Source organism: Protopterus annectens, chromosome 6.part0 (genome assembly GCF_019279795.1).
Source record: "Protopterus annectens isolate FY-2018-M chromosome 6.part0, PAN1.0, whole genome shotgun sequence".
Classification (NCBI taxonomy): domain Eukaryota; kingdom Metazoa; phylum Chordata; order Ceratodontiformes; family Protopteridae; genus Protopterus; species Protopterus annectens.
The window spans coordinates 1,072,225,789-1,072,240,029 of NC_056737.1; the positions used below are offsets into that span (position 1 = coordinate 1,072,225,789).

The 14,241-nt window shown below is 41.8% G+C and overlaps 1 protein-coding gene across 3 annotated transcripts in view; it reads left to right on the plus strand.

Annotated features, from left to right (window-relative positions):
- Positions 1 to 14,241, plus strand: part of TDP1 (tyrosyl-DNA phosphodiesterase 1) — a 2,057,997-nt gene that overhangs the window by 730,276 nt on the left and 1,313,480 nt on the right. For all 3 annotated transcript variants that reach the window (XM_044074699.1, XM_044074698.1, XM_044074697.1), the window contains one exon: positions 3,204 to 3,270. In XM_044074699.1, coding sequence (XP_043930634.1) covers positions 3,204 to 3,270 — 67 coding nt within the window. The remainder of the gene's footprint in view (positions 1 to 3,203; positions 3,271 to 14,241) is intronic.

Genomic DNA, 14,241 nt, shown 5'->3' on the forward strand with positions numbered 1-14,241 from the left:
AGAGGGCTGAAATAGATGGGAGAAAACTGGCAATGGAACCATGGTATTGGAAGCAAATAACCAGAGAGGAAACATGATAGAATGGGAAGATGCCAATAATTTATTTGGACTGCAGGTTAGAGATTGTCTTCCCTATCAGGGATTGATATTGGAGTATAGGCAAAGGGAAGTAAATGGGGGGGGGGGGTCCTAAGCGAAAGACCAGCACTGGTAGAGTTTTAGTAGAATCTAGAGCAGAAGCTGCCATTAAAAAAGGAATAATTAGTAGAGCATATAAAATATTGCATGATAACTATAAGAATCAATCAGAGAAGGTTAGAAAGGATTGGGAAGAGAGATTAGATAAGCAATTCATAAAGAAACAATGGGAGGATATATGTATGTCTCCCAAATATGCAACAGAATCTAGAGGATTTAGGATTTTTACCTGGAAATGTTTGCATAGATATTTCTATATCCCAAGTAGACTCCAGAGAATTTTTCCTCAGGCAGACCGCAAATGTTGGAGGTGTGACAGGAAAGAAAGAGGTAATTGGGAACATATTTTTTGAGAGTGCGGTGATTTGCCAGACTTTAAGGATTCCCTGTGGGATGCATTGCCAGAGATACTGGTTGGGCAGATTGGTGTGACAAGGGAGATGATTTTTCTGAGCTATAATAAAGCTATAATACAGAATCGGAATTGCCTAGACATGGTAAGGCCTTGCTATACCGAATAATGGTGGCTGCCTAAAAGCAATTAGTAGAAAATGGAAATCAAATCTAAACCAATTTAGAAAAGGGTAGAAGAAAACTATGTAGGAAAAAATGGAAGTTGTGGGAGCAATACATACAAGGACGGCATGAGGTTTGAAAGGCGGCATGACTTAAGAAAGCTATATAAATGTTGATTGAGAAAGATTTGGTAGACGTTAAGTGATCTATAATGTTTGCAACTGGAGTGTGTCAGTATGGTATGTAGTGTAAAATGCTTGCAACTAGGATTGTTTCAGTGTGGCTTGTTTTCATTTGTATAAATGTATGATTGCCTATGTAGTAAGTGATGGTTTAATAAAGATGTGTCTTGTTTAAAAAAAGGCAGGAACTGAATAATTTATGTAATGTTGCTTAAGTTGTATGATGTATAGAATATATGTGAAGTAAAATTATTATATTAATTATACTGAGATTGCTTATATATGAATGTAGATTTGCCCATATCACAAGTGATAATTCAATAAAGGTATTTGGAAGAAAATAAACGTATATGAATAAGTGGATATAAATTCATTTTAGCAACCCTTATTAACTATGGGGTGAAAAGGCAGACTGATATGATTTTTGTGTGTTTTAAGGTACCCCAAACAAGTAACCTTGTTTTGGAAATTCTTTTGAAAGTAATTTGATCAAAATTAATTTGTTTATTCCTGCAAGTAATATTTGCCTAATATAAGTCTTAATTGAATAGAGACTATTTGTAAGAAAACTGAATTTAGAACATGTTTTTAAAAATCAGCAAAAACAAAACCACTGCACCAGATAAAGTCCAATTCCCACTCCAAGTAAATGTATCAACTAATTCAGACAGGCAGAGGACCAGCACGGCATAAAAACAAAAACTTATTGGAAACCAAATAAAAGTTAGACTGTGTAAGCACTTTCTCGTAGTGCTACTACACTTCATCAGACATAACTGCTTCAAACAAACAACTCTCCTTTTAAAATAATTAGCATCCAATCACATCCGTAGACCAAATAAAACTAATTGGTTTTATTAAAAGAAACCGAGTGTGTTAAAGCCATCATACTGCAATCTAAAATGCTCCGCTTACTGATAACAAACCCACACATATATATAAATGCATTCAGATCAATGCAATATGCAGTACAAAATGCTTACTAAGACTATAAAAGTCTATCACAGTATTAATAATTATGTGAAATAAGTGCTCGCATCTCAAAATATTATAAAATTATTGAATTATATCCATTGGGTTATCAAATACATTATTCACATATTTTATAAAGCTGTACTGGTCATATAAACTTTACGGATCTCTGTTTATTAAATAAACTCATTGCTCAGCATCATTGTAATTTAAAATGACCCTTTACTGCTGTAATAAACTTCTCAGACCCTCTGCACAATGAATAAATCCCAGCTTCTAAAAAATATAGCTGCTCATATCTCAGAATGATATAAACTCACTACATATATGCAATGTATTATCAAATACATAGTTGACGTTTCCTCAAGCTATACTGGTGTAGAAGCTTCACGGAACTCAGTTTGCTAAGTGAACCAGCATAATTATAACATACATTAACCCTTTACTGCTATGTTAAAACATCTCAGTCCCACCACATAGTAGATCGCACCAACCAGACTATTAGAATATAGCGAATTACACATTTAGTCTCAATTTACCTCAAAATAAAGTGTACTAGAAAACACCATTACTTCATAGTCCTTGTATTCCCTTCAAAGACCAAAATCTCGCGAGAATACGCTAGCGACTAGTAAAAGCTGTCTGTTACCATGGCAGTGTAATGCAACATGACTAGAAAAGGTCTGCTTGCATAAAAATCAGGGTAAAGCAAACTATACTTTTCATAGGCTAACAGATGATATAATATCAAGGGCACTATATCTCATAATAGAACACTTGCACTCGTAATGCATAATGTAGAATACTCAGCCACCAAACTACTAAAATAAATAAAATTACATAGAAAACCAGTTACAAAAAGATGTAATACCAACTACTCTACTATTGAGGAATGAACCAATCTCATCCAAAATATATAGGCTGAAAACTCAGCCTTTATACTACAGATCTAAATAGACTAAAACAAAACTCTATCACTATCAACTGCTAAATTAAAATAAATATATGTATGGTGATTTTGTAACATGTTTATGATGGTGAAGAAGTGTGCTTTTGAAATGTTTTATAACCAATCAGTAGGGGGTATTGTTGTATTTAAGGAGTTGGAATATTACTGTAATTTATCCTTGAACGCAAAATGCCGAGGAACCAGAGATGACTATAGAGAGAGTTTAATTCAACTTTTTTATTTGCGTGGCTCAATTTTTGGTGTGGTTTTGATTTGTGGATTCTTATTTTGTTGTAGTAATATTTTATGAGAAAGCACTGATGAGTGAGTAAAAAGTTGTTGAAGTCTTAATTCTTGGTTACTATTTCTTTTTCATCATTTTGTAGCTGGTGGCTCCCTTCCATACAGCATACAGACAGCACAGAAACAACTTTGGCTGCACTCTTTCTTCCAGTAAGTGTTTTGCTTATTTCTTTTTTTTGTATGAAGAAAATCACTTGTAAAAGCCACCTCCACTAAGAAACATGCTGTATCCTAATTGTAGTCTATCGCAAAATAAACCATCTGATGTTGTTAAGCTTCATTCATTTCTTACTGATGGGCTCGGAAGTGATCCCTGGTTCTGACTCTGCCACTGTATCAAGCTTGCATCAGCCAAAAAACTCTCATGCTAAGATTACCCATAGTGCCTCTCTCCCCATTACCTCACATCTCATTTGCTGCGTACTGATCAGGGCGTGTCAAGCCTTTGACTCTCACTTAAGTGTGTTTTGCTTTTTGTTAAAACTTTGTATTGTTGTTGAATCTTTGTTTTTTGTACTTAATTACCTCTCACTACCCTTTTTCTGGTAAAGTGCCTCGTTCTTTCTCCCCTCTACCGTTTTTTCCTGGTATTCCTTCCTACCATCGTTGGTAGCTCCCACCCGAACCCTCTGTGGTATTCTCAGGATACCATTGTTGGTGCCCTTTTCTTTTCTCTCTTTATATATTCAAAAAAAAGTGTGTGTTTTTATTGCTGTATTGTTATATACATGTGTAGGTTTTTTGTTGTTGATAATATGGGTTTTGCAGGTGTAGTAGCCTTATTTGTTTGTGCGTTAATGGCAGACAAGAAAGGGACCACTTGTGACCAGTGTGCCTGTAAAATGCCTAATTCAGGCACACATTCCTCTTGTATTTATTGCTTAAATGTTCCTCATCTGACTGTTCAGCCACCTTATAATATTTGTGCAGGTTTTAGTACTTGTACACTCAATGAGAGATGCAATAAACTCATTCTTAAAGGGCTACTCAAATCTCCTTTCTCTGAGGCTCTTTCTGCGTCAGAGGGTTCTCCAACTCCCAGAAAAGATCATAAGAAGAGGAGCCATTTGGTTCACTCTTCTCCTAAAGATCCAGACTCTGTGACTTTAGAGCCTAGACCTAAATTACCAAAATTGTCTTCAGTTCCCTCGGCACCAGGGCACAAAACCCCTTCCTTGGTTCCAACGGTGGAACCGACTCTGATTATGACTGCTAAACTGTCTCCTTCTACATCGGCACCAGAACCTGAGTCTCTTACTTCAGTGCCAGTTACTGAACAGAAGTCTGATAGGACCTTTTCAGTATCAACTACCATGGCTCTGATTACTATGGTACCGACCATGACTACACCTGTCCAGATTCCCCCTTCAACCCAAACAATAGAGTCTCCAATTCTGGTCACTTCCCCCCTCCCTACTGCATTTTCTACAGGTCCATCGACTTTGATGTTGAAGGCAGAGCCCATACCACAGACCAGATACTCCCCTTCGATGGATCCATTCTCAGGACAGCCGTATAGCCCCTTTTTGAAACGTCCAGACTCCCCATCGGGGTTATCCACCAGATCCTCCATGAGCCTATCAGAGCTAGACGTGGTCAGACTTGTGGATCAACTCTTGACAGCTAGGGGGTTGACTTCCCTTTGTAAACTCTCTATCCCATTTGGAGCAGAGGAGTTCTCCCCACAGCCTCCATCTTATACTCCTCCTTCAACCTCTCTGGGTCTGAAGCCCACGGCTCTGATGCCTTTTCTGGTTCCAACTGTCATGGTTCCAGCAGCATCCTTGTCTGTGGCACCGATGATCTCCCTATGGACGTCAACTCCTTCGGAGCCGAGCCATCCTCGGGATCGTGACTGGCCTGTCGATATCGAGGGTCCTAGCCCAGCACCGATTTTTTTCTACTGCACTGTGTGCTACGGCCCCGATGATCACGGTGACACTGAGTCCCCTCAATGTTCCTCTCCTGGCGGCGGGTCTGTCGGAGTGGGATGTATCCCTGGTCATGAGGTTGTCCCTCTCTGTTCTGGGCTCCCATCCCTCTTCAGGTGGACCTGCTTTTCAGGTGATGGAAAGGGCACTGGCCTCTGCAGGCACTCAGCTGACCCCTCAGGCATCAGAACACCATATGTACATTCCTCCAGGCCTCCGTTGACACAGTCTGTTCCCTCAGGACACTGGGTACAGGAGCCGTAAGATGCCCTTGAACATGGCACCCTCTCTCCCAAGTCCAAGTCCCCACCGAGGAGGTTCCGAGGAAGAGAACGTGCAAGAGGAAGCACGTACACTCCCTGGAAGAATCTCTCATGGATTACAAGAACTATGATGGAGAAGGGTCCCTGAAATCTCCTCCTGAAGAGAGACATCCTTGAAATTTTGAAACATCGAGGAGATTGGAAGTCCTCAAACCTATTCCCCGAGAAGTCCATGTTCTTGCAGGCCTTCCGTGCCCGGCCCTCTACCACCTGGGTGACCCTGCCTGCCGACAACCTTGACCGGCTCATCATGCAGCGTGCCTGGAAAAATCCCAACTCCATCAAGCCTATCCCCTGGAGACTGGATAAATATTTATGTCCCCCAAAGATGGCCCTCATTGGGCTAAAGGATTGCCTGTAAACGCTGTGGTGGTGGCGGCGGCTACAAAGAAAGAGCTTGTCGATCAGAGCCAGACTCTTCCCCTGAACAAGGAGTCCCGGGTGTTGGATAGACTAGGGAAGTGGACATTCGCCTCTTCGACCTTTACCATTCAGTCGTTAAATTATCTGGCACATTTCACTAGGCTCCAGAGAGATCTCATAATGGAGCTCTCTGGAACACTAGCAGGAAGTGTGTCTGATGAGGTCTGGGATAAGGTGGCCTCACAGTTCGCAACCCTAGAATCCATCTCTATCTCATCCATGAGGTTGGTCTCCTATGCAACCGAAGGGGTGGCCAGATCGGCGGGTGCAGGCGTTGTCATGAGATGTCATGCCTGAATGCACCTCTGTGACTTTGCGGACCCTTTCAAGGCTTCCTACCTCGACACTCCAGTTGACCCTTCCTCCCTTTTCGGACCCAAAGCGAAAGACACGCTAACCAGGTGTGAGCAGGACGGTAAGACCCTGTCTGCCGTAGGTGTCCATTTTTCCAATCCCCAGCGATACTTCTCTAGGAATCAGAGAGTGGGAAAATGTGGCACAAGCAGTCCCAGGGTCCTTTCTGCGACACACATGGTGAGCATACCCACAGGGCGGATAGGGTAACTCTTCTGGAAGATGCCCCTTTCGGGGCAGTCAGGGATCCAGAGATTCTTTCTCTGGCCAGCCCTATCAGCACCACTGAAGAGCGGCCCTATTGTTTTCCTCTGGAAGCAGTTGGGGGACGTTTCTCGCTGCATCAACACGCCTCCTGGGTGCAGCAGATTATTGCCATAGGTTATCACATCCCCTTCAATCTTCACCCCAAATCTACAAAACATATTCCCGACGTTCCACCTGGTCAAAGGGAATCTGCAGCTCAAGAGGTTCTAAAGCTGCTTCAAAAAAAGTCATCCAGATATTCCCACCAGACCAGATCGGATCCGGGTTCTACTCCAGGTTATTTTTAGTGACAAAAAAGACAGGGGACTGGAGACCTTCTTTGGACCTCAGTATCTTAAACAAGTTTGTCAAGCAGACAAAGTTCCAGATGGTCATGGTTCAGTCTATCCTTCCTTTCCTAGAAAAAGATGATTGGATGTGCTCTATAGATCTTCGGGATGCATATTACCACATAAAGATGGAAAAGCGATCCAGAAGATTCCTCCACTTCTGTCTGGGAGCCAGTCATTACCAGTTTTGTGCACTGCTCTTTGGCCTCTCTACATTCCCCAGAGTGTTTACCAAATGCATGGCAGTGGTAGCAGCTCACCTGAGACTGTAGGGATTCTGGGTGTTTCCATATTTGGATGATTGGCTCCTCACCGCTCTCGCCAAGCGTCTACTGATAAGGGCATGACAGTACACTCTACTACAGGCACAGTGTTTAGGGATTTCTATAAATATGGAGAAGAGTCAGCTGACCCCATCCCAGTCCTTGGAATTCATAAGGGCAATGCTGAACACACTATCTTGCACAGTATCCCTTCCTCATCACAGATTGGAAAGACTTGCTTCTCAGATTCACACGATACTCCCCTGAGACAAGGTGCCTGCTCGGGCAGTGCAAGACTTGGGTTCAATGGTTCAACAATAACAGTTGTCCCGCTAGCAAAACTACAGATGAGAATACTTTAGTGGCTCCTATTAACACAATGGTCAATGTTAACTCACCCACTATCTTTCCAAATTCGTTTAACGAATCTATACAAGAAGGACGGACTTTGGTGGATGCAGCCAGTCATAGCTCTGTGGAGCCAATGCTTTTCGCCCCCGCAGCCCAAGGCCACAGTAACCATGGACAGTTCCCTGACTGGGTTGGGGGGGGCATGTTCAGGGACAGGCCAATTTACATATCAGTGTCCTGGAACTAAGGGCGGTGCCTCTAGTGTTGCAAGCATTCCACCATGCCCTCCCATCAGGGACTTTTGCTATTCAGACGGACAACATGTCAGTGGTCTGGTACATCAACAAACAAGGGGGAACCAAATCCTCTCCTCTGTGCCGGGAAGCCATGAGAATTTGGCAATGGGCGATAGCTTCCAACCGCTTTCTAATAGCAATGCACATTCCCTGGGATTCCAACGTGATTGCAGACAAATTGAGCAGATGCATTCTCCTGCCTCACGAGTGGTCCATCAATCCTGCAATGGCGTAGATGATTTTCAATCACTGGGGCCAGCCGTGCTGCGACTTGTTTGCCTCACCCATAAATCACAAGTGCAGAAATTACTTTGCCCTAATCCCACCTCAGGGGAACCCCAAGGGATGCGCTTACGCACGATTGACCCAGGGGACGGCTCTACGGTTTTCCTCCGATACCATTGATCCTTCATTTTTGAATAAAGCAATTCGGTTGAGAAGCAAAGTAATCCTCATTGCTTCTTGTTGGCCTTGACAAGTTTGGTTTCACATCCTATGGCCTCAAGTGTGCAAACCATGGATTCTGTATCCAACTCAAGAATTACTGTTGCACAATCAAGGGATGATCTACCCGAACTTCTCCAGCCTCAAACTGATGGCTTGGTTCCTCCACTTCCAATGATTGCCAGGCAGAAGAATCTTTCCTCACCTGTTTGACATTCTTCTGGTTTCTCATAAGCCTTTCACCAGAAAATGGTATTGTGATAAATGGAAGTGATTTGGTTTATGGGCTCATGAAAACAACATAGATCCTGGTTCAGCCTCAGTTCCTGAAGTACTCCATTATCTCTCTGGCCTATTACAATCTGGAGTAGCAGCTTCTATGATTCGGGTTCACCTGGCTGCTATTTCCAATTTTCACGATGGCTTCGGGGATGCCTCCTTGATTTCTCATCGCCTCTGCAAAACTTTTTTGAAAGGGGTTTGTCTTATCAGACCCCCCCATTAGAGAACCTGTTGAACCTTGGAATCTCGCCCTTTTGTTGCAGGCACTAACTAAAGCTCCCTTTGAATCTGCAGCCAGTTGTGACATGAAATTTCTCTCGTGGAAGTCTCTTTCCGGTGGCTATCACTTCAGCACGTAGGATATCTGAACTTCAGGCCTTGTGTGTCAAACGTCCCTACTTAATTTTTTACAAGGACAGAGTATTGCTTCAGACTAATCCTTCCTCCCTGCCAATAGTAATTTCAGAGTTAGCATGAACCAGATTATTGACTTACTAGTGTTCTTCCCTAATTTTTCAAATAAAGGGGAGTACTGTCTCCACTTACTGGATGTTCACAGACAATTACGGTTCTACCTGGATAGAACAAAATCCTTTAGGAAATCTGACCAGCTTTTTATCTCTTACTCTGGGCCTAAAATAGGAGAGTCAGTTTCCAAGATTACTTTGTCCAAATGGCTAAGAGATTCCATATGTTTTGCTTACCATCATAGTACATTGCCCCTGCCTAACAAAATTAGAGCTCATTCGACCATATCTGTGGCATCCGCAGTAGCCTTTCACTCAAGGGCTACCATGGATGATTTGTGCAGCAGTAACGTGGGCCTCTCCACATACCTTTATCAATCATTACAAATTGGATTTGGTTTCCAGGGGGAGAGCTGCTTTTGGCTCAGTGGTACAAAGGAATATTCTTCCATAGGGCCTCCCAGGAAACTAGGTAGCTAGGGACTCTGTCCCATCAGTAAGGAATGAATGAAGGTTAACAACATCAGATAAAGAAGTTATGTCTTACCATAACGTTTCATCTGTGTTGTTTATCTTCATTCATTCATTACGTCCCTCCGGCTGACACGAGCTTGTTACAGTGGCCGAGTTGGAACCGAGGATCAGTTCCGAGCCCATCAGTAATGAATGAATGAAGAGCAACACAGATGGAACGTTATGGTAAGACGTAACTTCTTTACTTTATGCTGTTCCAAAACACTCACACTGTTGAATGCAGATCACTTCCACTGTTGTTAATTTGCATGTGTCACTTCAACAGTACTAAGTTTTCTGACCCTTTACAAAACACAGATAATTAAGGCTCTTACAGGTGTCATCATAATGCCCATTGTAGCTTTGTTAATGATGTAGCAACAGCTTGGTTCTGAATTCCTTGGAAATGTCAAAAGAAATTGCTACGTCCTCTTGTGTTCTAGACATACCTATGATTTGTCTGCCAGGTCAGTCTTTGTAAGTAAAAGATCATTTGGCTGACTACCTATTAAACGTCATCGATTTGAGATTTTATAATTTGGCTGTCAGTGCCTGAGATGTTTAAAAATCTTATTAATGCAAATTTATCAGTAGAAGGTGCAATACATGAGATACATTCTCTTGTTACAGTATTAATGATCTGCTGTCACCAAAAGTTTGCATTTAAGTGTAGCAGTTAGCTAAAACTTGAAAGATATTCAGTTCTTTCATGGAATTTTATATATGTTTTTAAGTTGTTGCCTAAAGTACTAGAAAGTACTCTTAATTTGTATTTGGATTCATAAAACGCAGAGTAAGCTTTCATTTTTATTTCTGTTTTTGTGGCTGTGGATTGTGACATTTTTATGATCTTACTCTCTTGAGCAGTAGACAAGACAATGGGCAATGAGACACCACTGCTAGCAGCTCATATAAGCTCATAAATATTCTTCATATTGATCACTGTAGCAGTAGCTTTAGCTATATGAGTTGTATCCTGCCAGCGTCCAAAGCTTCCATGCAGCCAAATTGTCAAGCAGCTTGAGCTGAGCAAAACGCAAGTGTAGGTGCAAAGCCCTTCAGAGCTTTACCGCTGCTGCAGAGTACGTTCCTCTGAGGCTTGTGAGGATCGATGGTCAGTTTGTGCTTTTCTTTGCTGGGCAGATAAGTTCTCTTTGGGGGGAAAACGTTCACTTTTGGCTTGACCATGGAACAGCCTGCTGATTACGTGGTCATCCCTTCTTCCAGTTACAAAAAGAAAAATTTAAGTAGCCTTTGCTACCACAGCAGGCTAGCAGTTTGCCTCAGTTACAGGTCGGTGACTCTGCTGTGACTATTTGTTGTACCTCAGACCACTCATATTTTACCCCAGATCCCTGTGGTGTAGCACCTACAGTTACTGTGGAGCAGGGGTTAGCCATGTCCTCTGTGGCTGAGTCCCCTCAGTGCCAGAGGGAGAGGCAATGTTGGTAGCCCTGGGAGAGAGAACAAGGTTGGTCCCATTTTTTTATGTCACAAAGAAACAGAAAACCAAGCATGTATTTCCTCCTCCTCAAATTTCTTTGGATAGGAATAGTTTACTGGGGGCTAGCTCAGGGTTTAATTTAGGCTGTTGATCCTTCTTGTGCAGAAGTTTCTGGTAAACTAAAGAGATTCCACTTTTCCTGAAGAGAGTCAAGATTCTGAATCTGAATTGGAAGAGGAAGGGATGAATTCAGGGTTTTGTCCTCAGATTTCTGACTCAGAGGAGAGCTCAGTTTCTTATTCTTCCTGTGGGGGTTCGCTTTCTCTGAGACTATTGCTAGAATGTAAAATAAAAACAGAATGGACAAATGCCCAGCATCAGACTTTAAAAACAAAAACACTAAAAAATAAATCTTAAATCCACTGTGCCACTCCTTCAAACCAACACTGAGCAGTGAGCTGGCTTTTACTTTGTAGACAGACAGGGTTGCCACCTTTTCATCTTCCCAAAGTGGAACGTTTTTTGTAGAAAAGTGAGGCTTTGCAGGACGAAACATATCCAAGGCCAGTGCAAAGGACAGATCTTCACTTTTTTTGCCAAAATAAAAGCTTATTCTTACAATATTTGAGTTACTCATTATATTTCTAATAACTTTTAGGTGTTTTGGATGCAAAATAATTGTTTTATCCAATTATTAAAGAAAACTATTTGTTGTCCTGAAATCTCAGGACTTTTGCCATGTTATTTTTTTTACCCACAGGACATAACTCCCCAAACAGGGACTGTCCCTCACTAAGAGGGACAGGTGTCAGATGATGTCTGAATGTGAGCAGATAAAAGTGCTTATTAAGTGTGAAATAAAGTGCTGGTTTGAGGGAACGACACAGTGGATTTTGGATTCTTTTTTTTTTTTTAAGAATGTGCCAGTGTTTTCAGTGAGCGCACACAGAGGTTTCCCAGTCCCTCAGAAAATACTTTTTGAGTTGTAACATGTCTGCTTTTGAGGATGTGTGCCTTACTGATATCCCTAAAAGGCAGATAAGATGTAGAGGTTCCTCAGTCTTTTCGTTTTTTATACACTACTCCCAAACTTGACCCAGCAGTTACAGCCTTAGTTGATTCCACTGCTCTTAAGGGTAGGAAAGTGATTGATAGGTATGGGAAAAAAGTGTATACTTCAACTTAATTTTCAGAATTTTGTATGGTGCATATGCAAGTTTGTTCTGACAAATTGTGAATGCATGAAGAATGTTTTATCTACAGTTTCTTCTTTTGTAGAAAACTCTGCTTTAAATAAGTTTCTTCTGTTGCACAGGTCACGACTCATTGTTTGCACTGTGTGCATGACTGTTGATACTTCTTCCAGGGCTTTGGCCGCTGGTACTGTTTTAAGGAGGTTTGCTTGGTTGCATTCTCAGAACCTCCCAGATGATGTAAAAATAAGATTTTAAATTCTCCCTTGGATAGATGTTTAGTGTTTGGCCCTTCTGCTGCAGAAGTGATCAAAAAGTGTGATAAAATGGGCAAGCTGATCCAGGGAATCTCTGAATTTCAGCCATCTTTTTCTACATTGTTCAAGGGATTTTTTATCTCCTCATCCAATTTTAGCAAAGACAGAATAAACAGCCCCAACAGATTTCAGGTTAACAGAAGTTTAAGATTAATGGCAATGGGGTACCAAAATGAAGTCTCAGACCTCCCAAAGTCAAGGATAGTCCATCAAGTTTAAATGATTATTGAAGAGACCTTGTGCCCCCCCATGGCACCTTTTCTCTTCCAGAAGACTGAGTTTCCATTTTTCTCTTTGGCAACAGTTTGTTTCAGACAAAAGGGTCCTGAAAATCATTTATGAAGGTTACAGATGATAATGGGAGGAAACTCCCCCTTTCCAGAGGGTCATTTCTCATCCTGCAGATCAGACTCCCTTGTTTCCACCTGTTTTTAATTATATGCTGTCTCAAGGAGTGAGAGAGCCAATTCCTCCTTCGCAGGTGGGGAAGGGGTTTTATTTGAGGATGCTCTCGATGCCAAAGAAAGAAATGCTTGGAGACTGTTTGTGATATTGCCCAAATTGAAAATGTTGTCACTTCATAACCTATTACAACTACTTCCTTTTTCAAGTTTTCTCATAGCACTAGACTTAAGATGCTTATCATCACATCCCTGTTCGTTCAGACCTCAGATTTTTCTTATGATTTTGTCTCTAGATCACATTATTAGTTCTCTGCCTTACCCTTTGGGCTATCTACTGCACCAAGAGTCTTCACAAAGTTTCTCTCTACAGCTATAGTTTATTGCAGGCTGCAGGGTATCCAGATATTTCCATATTTAGATGAGTTACTGATCTTTGCAGACTCTTTTTTTTTTTTTAAGGTATGAGGAATCTCTGTCCTGGTTGAGAGATCTCTTTCACAAACTAGGATTCCAAGAGAACATTCAAAAGTCTGCCTTGACTTCCTCTCACAGGACTGTGTTCCTGGGATATCAGCTAGACACATCAATTCAAGAGCTGTTCTTCCACAGGAAAAAATAGATCTTTATTTAGATCTGTTTCTAAGGTTTTCCACTCAGACTTCAGTCACTGAGAGGGATTACCTCAGGATTTTAGTTCTCATGGCATCCATGATTCTCAAGATAGCCCTGGCAAGAATCCACATGAGAAAGATAGAGTTGTATATGAATTTGCTTTGGGTACAGCATCAGTTCTATGTTCATCTACTGAGTTTTACAAACCGTGAATGTCTAAATACCGAACAGTTAACATTGAAAAGAACAAATAGCGAACAACAGCTTCCGCAAAAAGAAATCCATCGAATGGCCATAGTTGTCCAACAACCAGGAAGTGACGCTACACTTAAGGTGAGTGAAGGGAAACCTATTAACTTTTCCCTATTCCCCACTGTAGTGTGGTCTTGGAGTCGGCATATATAGTTGGGGGGGTGGTGGGCTGGGAGGTATGGGGGGGCAAAGCCCCCCACCTTGGCTGGTTGTGTTCTTGATGTTGGCCGACTATGGCCATTGGATGGATTTATTTTCGTGGAAATTGTTTGCTATTTGTTCTGTTCAATGTAAAATTCGGTAGCAGAACATAGACCCCCCCCCCCCAATCAACGCACCTTATCTTTTCAAATCCCAGTGCTGGGGGTTGTCAGAAGAGAAATCTTTAGGTGGAGACAACAGATATCCTAAAATCCATGGATCCCCTTCTCCTTCCCTGCTGCAAAGCAGACTGTCACCACAGATACTTTGGACTTTGCTTGGGGGACAGTTTCAGGAGGGATAAAAGTGCAGGGGTGTGAGTCACCAAGTACAGATGCAAGCGCATAAATGTCACAGAGATGGTTACCATGATAAAGGCACTCAACTCACTGAACCATCTTTGATCCCTGGAACCTCTTCAAGTCATTACAGACAGTACCACGATGAAGTGGTAC